This window comes from Canis aureus, chromosome 21, assembly GCF_053574225.1.
Source record: "Canis aureus isolate CA01 chromosome 21, VMU_Caureus_v.1.0, whole genome shotgun sequence".
NCBI classification, from domain to species: Eukaryota; Metazoa; Chordata; class Mammalia; order Carnivora; family Canidae; genus Canis; species Canis aureus.
Genome location: NC_135631.1, coordinates 11,003,936 through 11,022,671, shown reverse-complemented (window position 1 = coordinate 11,022,671; position 18,736 = coordinate 11,003,936). Strand labels below are relative to the sequence as shown.

At 51.0% G+C, this 18,736-nt stretch overlaps 2 protein-coding genes across 2 annotated transcripts in view; one reads left to right on the top strand and one right to left on the bottom strand.

The window, feature by feature from the left end:
* ALX4 (ALX homeobox 4) overlaps positions 1-6,357 on the top strand; it is a 45,676-nt gene extending 39,319 nt beyond the window's left edge. The window contains exon 4 of the mRNA XM_077862970.1: positions 1,859-6,357. Coding sequence (XP_077719096.1) covers positions 1,859-2,188 — 330 coding nt within the window. The 3' untranslated portion in view covers positions 2,189-6,357. The remainder of the gene's footprint in view (positions 1-1,858) is intronic.
* A 5,229-nt stretch (positions 6,358-11,586) lies between these two features.
* The window catches only part of EXT2 (exostosin glycosyltransferase 2), a 154,483-nt gene continuing 147,333 nt past the window's right edge, over positions 11,587-18,736 (bottom strand). Inside the window, exon 14 of the mRNA XM_077862968.1 lies at positions 11,587-11,894. Coding sequence (XP_077719094.1) covers positions 11,726-11,894 — 169 coding nt within the window. The 3' untranslated portion in view covers positions 11,587-11,725. The remainder of the gene's footprint in view (positions 11,895-18,736) is intronic.

Below are 18,736 nucleotides of genomic sequence, written 5' to 3'. Positions count from 1 at the left end.
TGGAGGTCTGGGTCCCCGACGGGCTGGCCTCCGGCCCTTTCTCACTGCAGGCCAGCCACGCACCCTCTGAGCCTCGGTTTCTTCCCCGGAAAACTGAACACGATACAATACCCACCCAGCTCTTTCGTGAGGTGGTCAAAAGGCCGAAATTAGACAACGCAGGAGTACTTTAGGGACCAGACAGCTGGATAAAGGTCGCTCTGTGGCTCTCAGCTTTCTGAAAAGGCGACCGTGTCCCGTCCTGTCAGCCTGTCCACATTCTAGTGGCATTGGGGTCTTCAGTGGGGATGAGAAGTAGTGTGAGGAGCGGCCGATACCCGGGGCACTTGCAGAGATGTCTTTCTAGCTAAGTCAGCTCCTCACACCCACAACCTGCTTGGCAGAGGTGACCGTTCCATCTGCTCAGGCCTCTCGGGGGCAGTGGCAGCGTGGCGTCAGCCTTCAGCTGCAAGCCCGGCTGCGCCCAGCGCTCAGCCAGCCGCACAGGCCTCCCTGCTTCCTTTAGACCCACTGCCCCAGGGCCCTGCTGTCCCGCGGCTCCTGGGCGCCCCACTCAGACCAGCTCTGTCCCACCCCCTGCCAGGATTCATGGGGCAGGGGCAGGGGTCAGGCCTGGGGTGAGGCTGAGGAATGTGGGGTGTCACGCTCATGCACACACACACGCACACACACCTGGTCCTCAGCTCCTGCTGCATATTTTCATCTTTCTTCTGGCTCCAGAGGATGGGCCTCCAGCCTGGCTCCTGGGTCTGGATCTCTGCTGCCCGAGAGGAGGGAGGGGGGCAGAGGACCAACACAGGGTGCGCTCATACCTCCCGCCTGCAGCACCACCTATCATACATGCTGGCCTCTTGATGGAGGGAAAGGGAAAGGCCTCTGATTCCCCAGCACCCCAACTGGGAAAAAGGTGGCCAGGCCAACCCGTGGTGACAATGCCCTGTGGGAACTAGGGGCAGAGTTCCTGCCTCATTGGGCCTCCAAATGCCTTCCCTGAGTGGACTACAAACTCTGGGTGGGGAGGGGGGAGCAGGCCAGCAGGAGCTGCTTGAGCACCACCAGTAATCACGGCTGAGAGGTCCTGCCCGCCTCAGGTGTGCCTCCAGTCCACCCCCACCTGCTGCCTAAGCATCTCCCTCCCTCCCTCTCTCTCTCTCTCTCACACACACACACACACACACACACACACACACACGCACAGGCCTGTGGATATCCAGGCTGGCTCCATCCACCCACTCACGGGCACTCGGCTCACGGCCTCCTGAGGTGGCCCGTGAGCCCCTTCCATTCTGAATAAGTTCTGAAGCCTCAGGCACACAGGCCTTGGAACCTCGGCCACTGGGTCTCACAGCTGGGAGATCAGGCCCCACGGCCCAGCCCTGCCCCCTCCACGCCTCCACCCACAAGCCCAGAACTCTCTGAGTTCGAGTCGGTTCCCATTTCTCAGGTACCTGGGATGCCCCAGGCCCAGTGGGGAGCCACAGGTCAGTAAGACACAGCTGCTGACGTTAAGGGGGCTGTGGAGGGGGAGACAGTGTCTGCCCCCCGCACCTGAAATTCGGAAGCCAGCTGGCTGGGGCGGGCCTGCCCTCAGCTGCCGGACCCTTGATGGAGTTTGGAGTTCAGTCCTGAAAACAGAAATTCTAACATCTGGGAACAGAGGAGCCAAAGCCTAGAACCCCAACCGTCCCAGGTCTGGACGGCCACGAAGATTTTGAGAGGCTCCCAGGTGAACAGTCCAGAAGGACTCCCTCCGTCATGATGAGGGGCTGGTGAGCGGGGCGAGGTCATCCGGGGTGAGCGCCCCCCTCTGCGCCCCACCCCCGCCAGCCTGTGACAGCTCTCCCTTCGCTCTCCGCAGATTCAGAACCCGTCCTGGATCGGCAACAACGGGGCTGCCTCGCCGGTGCCAGCCTGCGTGGTGCCCTGTGACCCGGTGCCCGCCTGCATGTCCCCTCACACCCACCCCCCCGGCTCGGGGGCCGGCGGCGTCACCGACTTCCTGAGCGTCTCCGGGGCGGGCGGCCACGTGGGCCAGACGCACATGGGAGGCCTGTTTGGAGCAGCGGGCCTCAGCCCCGGCCTCAACGGCTACGAGCTCAACGGGGAGCCGGACCGCAAGACGTCGAGCATCGCGGCCCTCCGCATGAAGGCCAAGGAGCACAGTGCGGCCATCTCCTGGGCCACATGACAGGGCAGCCCCCGGCCCATCCCCACGCCCTCCCCCACCTCGGGGCACCGGCCACGCCCACGCTTTCCAGGCCCCCAGCCTCCCGTCGGACTCTCCTCTTAGGAACCTGGCCTGGGCCAGGGGCCTGGCCCTCAGCACTTTCAGCCACCCCAAGTGTGAGGCCCCGCCGGCCGCTGGGAGGGAGGGGACAGCCGGTCCCGCCCTCCCCGGTACTGAGGCCGAGGCCCCTGCTCCCGGCCCAAGGCGGTGGAGGAGGCCAGGTGGCCGAGGTTTACAGCTTTGCATCCATTATAAGCTGAAGACCCCTCTCCCCACTGCTGCTCCTCCGCCCCGCCCGGCTTGAGGGTCGAGGCAAGGATCGATCCCCACCCAGGCCCAGCAGCGGCCACGTGCAGCCACGTCCGTCCTTCCCTCTGCTGTGTGGTCCCCTGGTCACCAGGCCAGTGACCTGTTCTTCAGAGTCCTGCAGAGTTGGCCTCCTACCCCTCCCACCCCCTTTCGTCCTCCTAAAAGCCCCCCAGAATCCAACCTCCTGGACCCAAGACACCTGCCTCAGCCTCACCCACCGTGCCTGTGCCCAACCCACCTGGAGGGATGGACAGAAAGGACAGGAGCTGGAGCTGAAGAATCCTGCTGTCACCCAGCGATGCTGGCACCTAGGAGAGCGGACAGTCCCCGAGGGGGCATGTTTGAGCTCCCTTGCACCCCGAGATTCTGCATCTTGGCAAACGCCGCAAGGGGAGGACACACCGCCCACTGTAACCACAGTGTTGGGAGAAGAGAAGCTTCGAGAGAGAGGAAGAACTTCAGGGAGGTGTCTGGGAAGGGACAGGGGCTCAGGCACACACTTCCACTCTCCTGACCGCCCGACACCCCACAACCAGCAGGATGCCTGTTACAGCAGGCAGGTCTGGGCAGCTTTGTTCTCCAGCCAGCCAGGCCCCTGGAGGAGGACCTGGAGACGCTTGTCCCGTCCCCCATCCACTCTGGTCACTTGCCAGGGCTGCTGAGCAGTGTCCTGGTGTGGAAGGACGTAAACACGTCGGAACACACAAGCGGGGCCTGAAGTCGTGTTGGCAGAGGGGGCAAGAGCAGCGTGCAGAATTTGCTGACAGAGGGGGGCCCACTCTTGGCCCCTCGGCCCTTACACTGCCTCAGACTGCCTGTCCCTCGTCAGCCATCCCAGGAGCGGCACCAGATCTGCCCAGAGCCTTCCTCGGTGGGTGCGGGCTCCTGATCTCCCAGGCGAGGCCAGAGACAGCCTGCTCTTGCACTCCTTCCCTAGGGAATCCCAAAGCTCAGCTCCCCCTCCAGCCTCGAGAAGGGCTCTTGGGCTACACACCCCTGGTCACTCGCCCTGTTCCAGGTGGGGACACGGGGCAGGATGCCGTCCAGAAGCAGTTTCCCTGCCTGCAGGAAGGGGCCTCCTTCCGGGGTGGAACTGCACATCTGTCCCATCTGAGATGTGAGGCTTGAGTTTTGGCACCAGATCCACCTAAGCCTGTGGCACAAGTACGTGCCCTCTGGGGAAGCCTTCAGAGGCCGAGAGGCCCCTCCAGGCAGCCGCTGGGGAGAAGTCCTCCCCCTTCCCTACCTTCTCCCTTGATCCTGTCCGGGGAAGAGGGCGGAGGCCAGCAGCCTTGGGGGCCTGCACTCAGGACAGCCCGTTGGCTTGGGTGGAGGGTGGGACGCTCAAGGTTTAGGAGGAATCCCAGTCCTCGCCTCTGCCTCGTGTTCTCATGTGCCCTGGAGGCAGGACTGGGGAAGGATCTGGCTTTGGGCGCCCTTGGTCAGAGTCCGACCCCTCTGTGAACCGTAGCTCTAACATCGATCTTCTAGAAGTGAAAAGCATCTTGGACATGGAGTTAAATGTTGGTTTTTAAATGTTCCCTATATCTGAGGATCTTGGAAGGGTGCTTAGGAAGCCTCTTCCAGTTCTGAGGTTCACTGAAATAACTCAGGCTCCCCAAATCTAGGAAGGGGAAGAGAGAAGCATTTAAGGCTGGGAATAGTTCCCAGTCTTCCCCTTCAGGGCGCTGGTGGCTGGCAAGGACAGGGGAGGAACCCTCACCATACGTTGTGTTCACCCAGGGGGGGTCAGCACAGTGAGGTGGAGACCCCAGGAGAGCCCCGGAGGAGGAGGGGACCGAGAGAGCAGGCTCTAGGCGGATTCTTCTGGAAAGGACCCTGGGTGCTCAGTTCCCCTGTCTGACTGCTTTCTGGCTGGGCTAGACCCAAGTCGGATAAATTTCGACAAAAAAGCCTCTAACAGAGGGAAGCCCTGTGGCCCACCACCCAGCCAGGTATTTATGATTCAAATGTCGGCATGAACCGTGCTGGATCACCCCCCACGGGGAACTGCCTGCCCCAGCCCCCCAGGGCCTGCCCAGTCCTCTGAGAATCCTTGAACCTAGGGGTGGGAGGGACTTGGAGACCCTGTACTTAATAGGATCCCTTCACAATGAAGATGAGCAGGTGCCCGCCCGGGGGAGGCCGGAGCGGGGAGGACCACCCGAGGAGTGGGGCGCACAGGTGGTGGGGCCTCACGCAGCATCTCAGCTCTCCGCTCGAGGTCCTCCCTCTCCTCAGCCTTCCCTCGGGTTCCTTCCCGGTGGGTGGCTAGGCACAGGCCCGGGATGGCAAGAGGCGTCCCCGGAGCACCCTACAGGCTGTGGGGGCCCCTCCAGGGCCAGCTGGCTTCCTGGGGAGCGAGGTCTCAGGAAGGCGGGCAGGGAGGGGAACCAGGTAGGCCCGTGGCTCAGTCCTAAGCAGATAAGCTACAAGAGGTGAGGCTTCCCTTGGGCTACTCGCCCCAGATCTGCACCGAGACGGAGGTGCGAGCCTGAGGGAGCCAGCCACCCAAGGGCAGCCTCCTCGACCCGGGAGAGCCTTGACCCCGGCTGCGAACTAGGCCACGCGGCCAGGGCCTGACCCCAAGGTGCTGCTACCGCCCTCAGCTGCCCTCAGTGCTCCCAGGGCATGGGAGGAGAGGGCTCTGGGGGCCACAGAGAGGCTTGTCCCCACGTCTCCAAAGGCACCTGAGGGGACAGGGGCTCTGTAACCTTTCTTGAATCCTTTCGACTATACTTGATTCTTGGCTCTCACCACCGTGCCTCCAGCTCCAAGAAGCACGGTGGCCCGGTCAGTTCAGAGACGCTGCAAGGGGATGGGGACAAAAATCGCGAGGTGAGTCCCCAGCATCCACTGCAGTAGCCACATGGGGCCCAGCTCCAGCGCCACCCCACCCCCCACCCTCTTTCTGGCGGGGCAGCCAAGAGGAGCTTTTCCATGAAAGCTACCGAGTACCATCCCCAGGTGGCCGCTCTGTCTCCGGGGCCTGGTTGAGGGGAGACCATCTCACAGGACGCTCTGGGCCCCTGGTCTCCCCGGTGTGTCAGGGGCAAAGGCAAACAAGACTAGCTGGGGGAGGATGGTTGGCAGACTGGCCCCCAGGATAATAATCCACGCCCCTGAAAGAGAAAAATGAGAAGACAACGAGAACCCTACTTGCAAAGTCACAACAGCCCCCCTTCGCCGAGGATGCTGGAAGGAGGAAAGGCATTCAGGCGAACCACACGTGGCCTGATCTCGCCCTCCCCTCACCCCCCACACCCCCCACACACACTTACACACATAGAGCTAGGCCTTTATACTACTGATTTTGAAGGACAGCTTTCAGTGCCTAATAATCTGTTTGGATGTGCAGTGGTTGAAAAGAGAGCTGAGCACTACAAGGAACGTGAACCTCAGCCAACAATGACTGTTCTCATTGTAAGATATTTTAACCCTGTATAAACGCAACTTTTCCTTTAGCTTAACGGCCTGGGGTGGAATATTAAAAATATATATTAAAAATACGTTAAAATTTCAGAAAAATGTATAAAAAAATGAGGTCAGTTCCATAAAGTTTTACTGCCTATACCACCATGTAACTACATTATAGCAAAATATTAAAAGAATCGTTTCTTGCCTTTTTAAAGTAAGTTATTGCACTTACATCTTCTTTGGGAGGGGAGGAATCTTGGCGAGAAGGGGACCTAGGGCCTAGGCATGGGGCCAAACGGCGAGCGGGAGCAACCGGGCACTCCGGAGCACCCTTTGCTGGGCACAGCCCAAACTGTCTGTTTGGTTGGTGTTTGCAATAAACTCCTTCTCCTTCCTCCTCTCAACTGGAACCTGTCTGTTTTGTTCCTGACTTGTGACAGATGAAATGTGATCAGAGGGGCCTCTGAAATCTCACATTAATTGAAGTCGGCAAAAAATACTAACAGTGCCCTTTTGAACTGCTGACACAGAACAGAATGGATTACCAGGGCTAGATTAACAACAGGTGGCCAGGGCTCCTGCACGGAGAGGGGGGTGCGTGGCCTGCGAGGGTCTGGGACAGCCCCCCTTCATCCCAGAGGTCCTGCCGGCACAGCCCGCAAGCTGCGAGGGACCAGAGTCCACCTCTCAGGCAGCACAAAGGGTCACAGCAGCTCCTCTGCCTCCCACCATCTCACCCCCACCATGGCTCGGGTGTGCTCAGCCCTGCCCATGCCCGGAGGTCTTCACGGTGGCATAGCCAGCCCCTCGGGCACTGAGCGCCAGTCTGGACTTCCAGGGGCTGTCCTGCAAGCAGAGAGAGCCGGGCCGGGGAGGTCGGGGCAGGGAAGCCTGGCTGCTTGGGCCAGAGCACAGGACAGGCTCTACTCCTCAGCAGCTGAGGGAACGTGCAGGAGATGTGGCCAGATGATTTTTACAGCAAACTCTAGAAGCCAATTACGAAGCAGGGAGGGCCCACAGAGTAGGTGCTTCCTTGCTTTCCGACACGAAGGTGACTCAGGGAAGAGCCAGTTGGCCTCCAAGGGACCCCTGTGTGGGGAGGGGGAGCAGCTCTCACATCGTGGTGGGCAAGAAGCCTGTCCCTGACCAGGTCACCGGCGTGGGGGATACACACAGGCTGTAAGCGGATGTGGTGCAGTGACATAAAGGACGATGATCGTCCCCCAAAGAAAGATATTCCCCTCTGGTTACCAGCTGGGTGTCCACCAGGAAGGTCTTTCCCATCCTCTCCTTCCAGCTTTTTAAGTGTTGCTTTCTCAGAGCCACAGCTCAGATCTGGTACCTGCGGTGAGTGAGGTCGTGTTCGGTGTAGACCCAACCTGGTTTTAGGTTGGTCTGGGCTGGGCATTTTGTTGTTGTTGTTGTTTTAAATATTTAGTTATTTATTCATGACAGACACACAGAGAGGCAGAGACACAGGCAGAGGGAGAAGCAGGCTCCATGCAGGGAGCCCGATGCAGGACTCCATCCTAGGACCCCAGGATCACGCTCTGAGCCGAAGGCAGACGCTCAATCACTGAGCCACCCAGGTGCCCTGGGCTTTTATTTTTGAAGAAGACACCTCTTGGGCTCGGTCACAGCGGCACTTGGAATCTCCATCCCCAGTCCCTGCCGAGTCCCCAGGCAGGAAGCAGAGAGGGAAGCGCCATGGGCTTGGGTGTTGCCCGGTGCCAGAGTCCAGGTGAGTGCTACGGCCCAAGCGCGGGTGGCTTGACAGGGTCATCCAGGGGACCTGGGGACCTGGGGAGACGAGGCCAGCGGGCCTTCCTCCAACACGACCGCGGCTCCACCCTCCAGCGCTGCTCACTGTCCCCCACGCCCCGTGGGGCCGGTCACTTGGCCACATGACCGGATGCGCCGCCTGTTTAGAATGCCCGCACCCCCACCACCGCCAGCCGCCTGCACCCGGGGAACCCCTGTTGGTTCTCCGGGGCTCCCTCCCAAGGGCGACACACCGTCTGTGAAGCTCTTCCTTAGGTCCCGCCCCCAGCCCTACCTCCACCCAAAGTCAACTGCTGGCCCCTCGGGGCTCCGCAGAGCTGTCGCTAATACTGTTGCAGCACGTAGTCTACACGTTGTCTGATGGCCCCATGGGCCTAAAAAGCTCCAAGGAGAGACAGGTTGGTTCTGTTCACATGTGGATGTCTCAGAATGTCCTCAGTTGAGGAACCGAGAGAATAAATGGGAAGATGGGAAGGAGGTGATGCTCTGGTTCACGAGGGGGAAAGGGGAAGGTCAGAGAAGGGATTCACGTAGAGGGAGCTGGGAGCCGGCTCAGGTCCCCGGGGATCAGCCAGGAGGGGACTCAGAGCCTCCACCTGGCCGTGGGCCTTGCCCACCCTGTCTCTCCAGCCGTCGAGCGCCCTCGAGGCCCTCGAGGCTTGCCAAAGCCAGGACGGGGAGCCTAGCCTTTTAGTGTGTCCCTGGGGTTGAGCCGGCACAAGGCCAGCTCCCCAAGATGGCCCGGGGGTCTCATGTCCGAGGGTGCTCATCTCAGACCTCTTCTGCTGAGTCTTGAGCTCAGCCCCTACTGTCCAAGTCACCCCTGGAGAGTCCTCATGCTCCCTAAGCCCTCCACACCTCCACCTGCCTCAGGGCAATCCACACGTGCCCCCCTCGTGCCCCCTCCCCCCCCAACCCCACAGAAGCTGCTCGAGCCTTCAGCTCCTCACCCACCCAACTACCCCAGGTCGTGCTGCAGGGAACAGTGCTGCCCTGGGGGTGCCGCAGGCTGGCTGTCCATTGATCAGCAGAACCCCCGACGTAGCTGCGGGGGAGCAGGGTGGTGCCGGAGCGGCGGCCCTCCTCCTCCCTCCCACGGGCCCAGACTTGCATGCTCAGCTGCCGAGGAACAATAGGCCCTCCACAAACAGCCCGTTCCCCAAAATAGGGCCACTGCAGACTGTCTGTGTACTCAGAAGTGAGATGCATGCCAGCTCCAGAGACAATGGGGTGTGAGAGTTGACATTTTCCCAGGAATTCTGTGATTCCAAACAGATTTTTTTTTTCCAGCTCAACACAGACCAACAGGCTTGAGGAAGGCAAACTTCCGAAAGGAGCTTCAGTTTATGACCATGTGCACACCATGTGTTAAGGTGTTGCGAGCAAACCCGCTGTGGGGCCTGCATGAGATCTCCCTGTCGGGGCCCGCTGCAGATGCCACATCCCTGGGGCTTCTCCGTGGTGGCGTCTCAAGCCCCTTCCCCATCCCTTCTCCGTCCTCTACTCGCAGCGGATCTCTGCGACAGCCAGGCTCTGCGAGAAAGACAGGAGCTCCTGTTGCCGTGACCGCAGGCCAAGCTATTACTACGAAGAGACAGGAAAGAAGTGCATGGGTGGGCAGGTGCGCGGGCAGGACAAGGGACGGGATGCGAGCTGTCGTCATCCTGATGAAGGAAGAAACACAAAGTGGCCCGTATCGCCTCTTGAGATAGGTTTGGACGGAAAGCTCTGCTCAGATGAGAGCGTGGGAAGGCACAGGCCTGGAAGCCTTGTGGTAAAGCGAGGCACAGGAGACCCAGGTTTGTTTGTTTGTTTGTTCTTTAAAGATTTTATCTACTTATTTGACAAAGAGAGAGCACAAGCAGGGGAAGCAGCAGAGGGAGAGGGAGAAGCAAGCTCCCCACCGAGCAGGGAGCCCGACATGGGACTTGATCCCAGGACCCCGGGGTCACTACCTGAGCCCAAGACAGCCACCCAACTGACCGAGCCACCCCAGCGCCCATAAACCCAGAATTAACAACTGATTTTGCGACCTATTAGCTCAGTTATCTCAAGCCCCTTCCAACTTTCCGCTGCTTCACCTGTAAAATGGGGACAACCAGCTCTCTTGCTTTTCTTACAAAGTGGTTATGAAGTCAAAAGAATTAGAGCATTTGTTTTTGCTTTAAAGATTTTATTTATTTATTCATAAGAGACACAGAGAGAGAGAGACAGACAGACAGACAGAGAGAGAGAGAGGCAGAGACACAGGTGGAGGGAGAAGCAGGCTCTGTGCAGGGAGCCCGACGTGGGACTCGATCCCAGGTCTCCAGGATCAGGCCCTGGGCTGAAGGCGGCGCTCAACTGCTGAGCCACCCTGGCTGCCAGAATTAGAGCATTTGAAACTAGTTCAGAGCTAGCTGTCCACACAGGGGGAGTCATGCACTCTGGTGTCTGGGAAGTTGCCATACTGGGAAGCATAAGAAGCCCCGATATTGGACTGAAAAGGGGGTGCCGGGGAGAGAGCTGGTGGGGAGCAGTGTGTGAGTGTGCTCAGGCTGCCAGCACAAGACACCATCACACTGAGTGGCTTAAATCATGGTTCTTTTCTCACAGTTCTGGCGAAGGCGAGAAGTCCACGATCAAGGTGCTGGCACATTCGGTTTCTAGTGAGGCTTCGCTGCCTGGCTTGTAGACGGTCACTCTCTCCCTGTGTGCTCACGTGGCTTTGTCTCTCCGCTTGTGCAGAAGGACTTCTGGTGTCTCTTCCTTTTCTTAGGAAGACCCAGTCCCATGGCATTAAGATCCCACCCTTAGGACCTCACTTAACCCCTATTACTTCCTCATAGGCCCTGTGTCCGAACCCAGTCACACCGGGGGGTAGGGTGGGGGTTAGGGCTTCAATACAGGAATTTTGCAGGTGGACACAATGCAGTCTCTAACAAGCAGGGTGGCTGGTGTGTGACATAGGAGGGGAAGGCACAGAAATGATGAGGGCTGCTCCTCCCCACACTCATGACCCAGAGGCTCTCAGCAGGTCCCAGCAAGTTCCCAAACGGGCCCAGCAACATCTCAACTCTGAGCCTTGTCGCTTATGTCCCGAAGTGGCCACGTGCCATTCCTAGCCCCTGCTAGGAATGCCTGCTCCATGGCATCGCCAACCCAGACCCCAAAGCGGCTGCCAATGACCAGCCAGCTCTGATCACATCCCTAACCCTAACAGGCAACGGAGAAGCCTCTGCACGGCCTACACATAGACATTTCAGCTCTTTTATTTAGGCCTAAATGCCTACCCAGCCTCATCTTTTCTAATGCCCCAACCCGGACTCCAGGTTCCTGCAAATCCAAGACATCCATTACACTTTCCCACATTTTAAAAAAATCATTTTATTTCATCATGATTTGTGTGCTCTTTAATCTCCATCCCCTATTTCCCCCACCGACCTCCCCCCTAGTAATCATCGGTGTGTTCTCTATAGTTAAGAGTCTGTTTCTTGGTTTGCCCCCCGCTTTTTTCCCCCTTTGCTCATTTGTTAAATTCCACATGAGTGAAATCACATGGTGTTTGTCTTTCTCTGACTCACTTATCTCACTTAGCATGATACCCTCCAGCTCCATCATGTCATTGCAAATGGCAAGATTTCATTCTTTTTAATGGCTGAGTAGTATTCCATCACACACACACACACACACACACACACACAAACACACACACACACACTCCACACCACCTCTTCTTTATCCATTCATCAGTCGATGGACACTTGGGTTGCTTCCATAGTTTGGTTATTGTAGATAATGCGGCAATAAACACAGGGATGACTGTATTCCTTTGAAATAGTGTCTGCATTTTTTGGATAAATACCCAGTAGTGCAATTCCTCAATTGTAGGACAGTTTTATTTTTAATTTCTTGAGGAACCTCCATACTGTTTTCCACAGTAGCTACACTAGTTTGCATTCTCACCCAACAGAGCAAGAAGGTTCCTTTTTCTCCACATCCTTGCCAACACTACTTGTTTCTTATGTTGTTGATTTTAGCAGGACACTGAGAGGTACGAGGTGGTATCTTATGGTAGCTTTGATATGCATTTCCCTGATGATGAGTGATACTGAGCATCTTTTCATGTGTCTGTCGGCCATCTGTATGTCTTCTTTGGAGAAATGTCTGTTCATGTCTTCTGCACATTTAAAAAAAAAAGATTTTATTTATTTATTCATGAGAGACGCAGAGAGGGAGGGAGGCAGAGACATAGGCAGAGGGAAGCAGGCTCCATGCAGGAAGCCTGATGTGGGACTTGATCCCAGGACCCTAGGATGACATCCTGAGCCTAAGGTAGACGCTCAACCACTGAGCCTCCCAGGTGCCCCTTCTGCACATTTCTTAATTGGATTATTTGTTTTGGGGTATTGGGTTGTATCAGTTCATTATATATTTTAGATACTAACCTTTTACCAGATAGGTCATTTGCAAATATCTCCTCCCATTCCATAGGTTGCCTTTTAGTTTTGTTGATCGTTTCCTTTGCTTTGCAGAAGCTTTTCAATTGGGTGTAGCTCCAATAGTTTTTTCCCCCTTGCCTCCGGTGACATATCTAGAAAACTATTGCTATGGCTGATGTCAGACAGATTACTGCCTGAGCTCTCTTCTAGGATTTTTATGGGTTCAGGTCTTACATTTAGGTCTTCAATCCATCTTGAGTTTATTTTTGTGTATGGTGTAAAAAAGTAGCCCGGTTTCATTCTTTAGCATGTGGTGGTCTAGTTTTCCCAACATCCTATTGTACGTTCATTCCTCCTTTGTCGAAGATTAATTGACCATATAATCGTGGGTTTTATTTCTGGGTTTTGTATTTTGTTCCATTGATCTATAGGAGTCTATCTTTGTGCTACTACCATACTGTTTTGATTACTACAGCTTTGTAATATAACTTGAAATCTGGAATTGTGATGCCTCCAGTTTTTTCTTTTTCAAGATTGCTTTAGGGGCGCCCGGGTGGCTTAGTCAGTTAAGCATCTGCCCTTCAGTTCAGATCATGAACCCAAGGTCCTGGGATAGAGCCCCCCCCACCTTAGTCTCTCTGCTCAGGGGGAGTCTGCTTCTCCCTCTGCCCCTTCCCCCACTCATGCTCTCTCTCTTTTGTGCATGCTCTCTCTCTCTCTCTCTCAAATAAATAAAATCTTTAAAAAAACAAAAAGATTGCTTTGGCTATTAGAGGTCTTTTGTGGTTCCATACAAATTTTAGGATTACTTGTTCTAGTTCTGTAAAAAGTGTTATTGGTATTTTGATAGGGACTACCTTAAATCTGTAGGCTGCTTTGGTTAGTATGGACATGTTAACAATACTCTTCTAATCCATGAGCACAGAATACCCATTTTTTGTATCTTCTTAATTTCTTTCATTAATGTCTTGTAGTTTTCAGTATGTGAGTCTTTCACTTTCTTGGATAAATTTATACCTAGGTGGGTTTTTTTTTTTTTTTTTTGGTGCAACAATAAAATATAGTCCCGTTATAAATTGATTTTGTATCCTGCAACTTAACTGAACTTATTTATCAGTTCTAGTTGTTTTTTGGCAGTCTTTAGGGTCTTCTATATATGGTATCATGTCATCTGCAAACAGTGAAAGCTTTATTTCTTCCTTACCAGTTTGGGTGCCTTTTACTTCTTTATGTTGTCATAGCCAACAGAGCCACAGCATAGCCTAGCCAATTGCTGTGGCTAGGACTTCCAGTACTATGTTGAATAAAAAGGGTATGTGTGGGACATCTTTGTCTCGTTCCTGATCTTAGGGGAAAAGCTCTCACTTTTTCACCATCGAGAGTGATGTTGGCTATGGGTTTCTCATATAAGGCCTTTATTATGTTGAGATACTTTGTTCCCTTTAGATACTCTGCAGAGGGGTTTTATCATGAATGGAAGTTGTACTTTGTCAAATGCTTTTCCTGCAGCTATTGAAATGATCATATGGTTTTTATTCTTTCTCTTGATGTGACATATCACATTGATTGTTTTGCAAATATTGAACCACCCTTGCATCCTGGGACCAAATTCCACTTGGTTGTGGTCTATGATTTTTTAAAATATATTGTTGGATTTAGTTCACTAATATTTGTTTTAAGATTTTATTTATTTATTCATGAGAATGCACAGAGAGGAGAGAGAGAGAGAGAGGCAGAGACACAGGCAGAGGGAGAAGCAGGCTTCATGCAGGGAGCCTGACGTGGGACTCGATCCAGGGTCTCCAGGATCACACCCTGGGCGGCAGGCGGCGCTAAACCGCTGAGCCACCGGGGCTGCCCTGGTTCGCTAATATTTTGCTGAGGATTTTTGCATCACACTTTCCCATCTTCTTGTTTCCTTTCACTCGCCTCAGATCAAAGGGCCTGCTCCAACTTATCAACACACCCCTATCCACTTAGTGTCCATCTCCACCTATTAATTCTCCAAAGCCACCTCAAGCGCCACTTCCTTCCCCAAGTCAGAAGTGATTACACTCTCCTTCCCTAACAATTCACCCTTAATTGTGCACTTATATAGTAGATAGGATTATACGTGACTTATCTCCTGTATTTATTAATTCCACTTGAAGGTAGAGATGGTATCTTCTTCACCTATTTATCTGTATCACCTGGCAAAACATCATAGCTAGCATTTAATGTTAGCTGGATGGCTGGCAAGTCTGCATTCCACATCAAGAACATATCAGAAAACACTGAATTAAAGCAATGTCCTGAGGCCCTAAGCGAACATCCAAGTTAAGAAGAGAAAGGGATACCAGTCCACGACAAAACCAAAGAGCTGTGAAAGGTGACAGTATTTCATCAACACTTTAAAAATAATCTTTTTTTAAAGATTTAATTCATTCATTCATTCATTCATTCATTCATTCGAGACACAGAGAGTGGCAGAGACATAGGCAGAGGGAGAAGCGGGCTCCATGCAGGAAGACTGATGTGGACTTGATCCTGGAACCCCAGGATCATGCCCTGAGCCAAAGGCAGACGCTCAACCACTGAGCCACCCAGGCGTCCCTAAAAAATAACCTTGAGGTATAACTTGCATAATCAATTTTAAGTGTAGAGTTAGATGAGTTTGGACACACACACGTAACCATCACCATATTCCACCAACCCCCAAAAAGTTCCCTTGTGACTCATTCCAGTGAATTCCCAGCCTCAGGCAACCACTGATCTACTCTACCACTGTAGATGAGTTTTAGCTTCATCAAAGTTTTATATATTTATATGTGTAAAAAAACATACTGCATGTATGTACTCATTTGTGTCTGGCTTTTGTTCACCTATTTTGGAAAATCATCCATGTTGTGTGTCTCAGTCATTTCTTACTTTTATTGCTTAGTTGTATTCCATTGTTTGGATGTACCACAATTTGTTCATCTGTTGAACATTTGAGTAGTTTCCAGTTTTTTGGCTATTCTGAATAAAGCTGCTATAAACATTTGTGTCCATGTCTTTGTGCTTCCTGTTTTTTTAAACATACATTATGCAAATTATACTTATTTATTCCTCCCCTATTTTTTGAAAAAAGTTTGTATAAGATTGGTATTATTTCTTGTTTGATAGAATTTAACAGTAAAACTATGTGGGTTTTTCTTTGAGGGAAGTTTTAAATTGTGGATTTGATTGGTTTAACAGATTTAAGACTATTTCTAATTTCTATTTCTTCTTGAGGTTGTTTTATCCCTTCATGTCTTTCGAGGATTGTGTCCATTTCACCTAAGTTTCAGAATTTATCAGTATAAAGTTGTTCATATGTATTCCCTTTTAATATTTTTAGAATATGTCCTCATTTTGATTCCTGATACTAGTAATTTATCTTTTTTTTTCCCATGAACCGCATAGAGCACTTATTGATTCTTTCAAAGAACCAGTTTTTGTTTGATTTTTCTCCATTGTCCATTTTCCATTTATCTCCACTCTTCCTTCTTTCTTCACTTTGGACTTAATTGGCTCTTCTTTTTCAAGTTTCTTAAGGTAATTTCTTAAGCTTAGATAATTTAGTTTTTCTTTTTCTTTTTTAAAGAAGTTTTACTATTTAAGTCACCTCTACACCTAATATGAGACTCAAATTCACAACCCCAAGATCAAGAGCCACATGCTTTTCCAATGGAACCAGCCAAGTGATCTGATTTTAGTTTTTTACCGTGACCATTTCAAACTATAGATCTCCTAATACTCCATCCCACACACTTAGATACATTGTGTTTTCATTTTCATTTTTTTTTTTTTAAGATTTTATTTATTCATTCATGGGAGATACAGAGAGAGAGAGAGGCAGAGACACAGGCAGAGGGAGAAGCAGACTCCATGCAGGGAGCCCGACGTGGGACTCAATCCTGGGTCTCCAGGATCAGGCCCTGGGCCAAAGGCGGGGCTAAACTGCTGAGCCACCGGGGCTGCCCTGTGTTTTCATTTTCATTTAGCCCCAAATATTTCTAATTTCCTTTGTGTCTTTATGAACGCATGCATTATTTAGAAATGTTATTTCGACCTATTGAGGTCTTCCACAGATACGTTATTCAATTCCAATGTGAACAGAGAACACAGTTTTTGTGTTTTCCTCAAAATTTACTGAGACTTATTTTATGGTGCCATGCATTTGTGGTGCATGTTGCATGTATACTTAAGAATGTGTAATCAGTTATTAGTGAATGAAGTGTTCTGTAACTATCAATTAAGCCAAAATAGTTGATAGTATTATTCAAGTCATCTGTATCTTTCTTTTTTTTAAGATTTTACTTATTTATTCATGAGAGACACAGAGAGAGGCAAAGACACAGGCAGAGGGAGAACCGGGTTCCATGCAGGGAGCCCAGTGCAGGACTCGATCCCGGGACTGCGGAACCGCGCCCTGCGCCAAAGGCAAATGCTCAACCACTGAGCCACCCAGGCATCCCTCATCTGTATCTTTAGGATTTTTCTATCAACTTGTTCTATTAGTTACTAAGACAGTGGGGAGCCTGGATGGCTCAGTTGGTTAAGATCATGACCTTTAGCCCAGGTCATGATCTGAGTTAGATGAGGGGATGGAGCCCTGCTTTCAGCCCCGCATCAGGCTCCCTGCTCAGTGGGGAGTCTGCTTCTCCCTCGGCCTCTCCTTCTCCTCTCATATTCTCTTTCTAATAAATAGTCTTTTAAAAAAATTAATAGTTGAAACATCCAAATATAACTATAGATTTTCTTGTTCACTTTCAGTGTTGGTTTTTGCTTTATATATTTTGAAGCATCGTATTTCAGTGCCTAATTTAGGACTGTTTTGTCTTCTTGATGGATTCCTTTATCATTATGAAATATTCCTCTTTCTCCCTAGCAATATTCCTGCTTTGAAGTTAATTTGGTCCTGTATTGATATAATCATCTCCACCTTTCTTACGATTCATGATTGTCTAGTAAACTCTAACTGTATTTTAGTGTTTTCCTTAAGATAGTATTTGATTTGCTGTTTAATTCAAAATTATAATCTCTACTCTTTCATTAGAATGTTCACATTTATATTTAATGCAATTACTGATATATTTGGGTTTAAGTCTATTATTTATTTGTCCTGTTCTTTACTTTTTTCTTTTTCTGCCTTTTTAATTAAATATTTTTCTGGAGTTCCACCTTCAATATTGGCCTATTAGCTATGCCACTTTTAAAGTTCTTAGTGGTTGCTCTAGGGTTTACAATATGCATCGTTAATTTATCACAGTCCATCTTGCAGATACTTTCCCAGCTTTCTTCCCAACTCACCAGCAATTCTTCAGTCTCCTTTTCTAGGTTTTCCTTTTTTCCTCTATCTATAAATGTTAGAGTGGACCTAGTAACCAGGCCCTGGTCCTTTTCTCTTCTCTACCTATACTGACTCTCTGGGCAATCTCATCTAGTCTCATGGTTTTAAATCCCATCTGTATAGTCAGTCTTAACTTTTACCCTGAGCTCTAGATATCTGCTTAAATGACACTACCAGTTGGATGTCCAAAAGGCATCTCAAACTTAGCATGTGTGAAGTAAGGCACTTGATTTTCACTCTCAACACTTGAGTTCCCTCACCCCTGCATAGTCGACATAGTCCAGCTAATGGTATCACTCTGGTACTCAGGACAAAAACCCAGGAGTTGGCTGTGAATCCTCTATTGTTTTCTTCTCCTACATTCATCAGGAAGTCCAGTAAGACTGTATTCCCAGTATAACTTCTTACTGCCTCTGCTACTACCATCCACGTCTAACTAAGCCACCATCTCTCACTCAGGCTCCCTAAAATAGCCTTCTAATTGATTTCCTTTCCTTCATTCTTGTTCCATGTAGCCTACTCTCCACACAGTAGCCAAAATGATCTTTTAGAAAAATACCATTCAGATATCACTGCTTTTGCTTAAAACCTTCCAGTGTCTTCCCATCACACACAAGAGAAATCTAGAATCCTTTTGGCCTACATGGTCCTAACACAATCTGGCGCTGGCCTACTTTTCTGGTGTCACCTCTACCATGCACTCCACACTAAATACACAGGCGTTCTTGTTGTTCTTAAAAGAAGCTGAGCTTGTTCCTGCCTGAGAGCCTTCGTGCTAGCGCTTCCCTCTGCCTGGTACCCTCATGGTTCACTTCTCAACATTTACATCTGTGCTTAAATGTCACTCTGACCAACACATCTAAAATACCTCCTCATGCCCAAGCTACTATCTCTCCTTACTTTATTTTCTTCACAGCATTTATGACTATTTGAAATTATATTCCTTTACTTGCTTTGGTTATCTTCCTTCTTAGAATGTAAACTTTTAGACAAAAGTGGGCATTTTGTTCTGTTCAATGTAGCATCCTCGCATGAAGAACCGTATCTGGTACATAGTAAGTGCTCAACAAATATGTATTGATTGAATGAATCCATCACATCAGGCTTCTTGTTTAGTCTTTTTGTTTTTTTGTTGTTGTTAAAGATTTTATTTTATTCATGAGGATACACAGAGAGGAGAGAGAGAGAGAGAGAGGCAGAGACACAGGCAGAGGGAGAAGCAGGCTC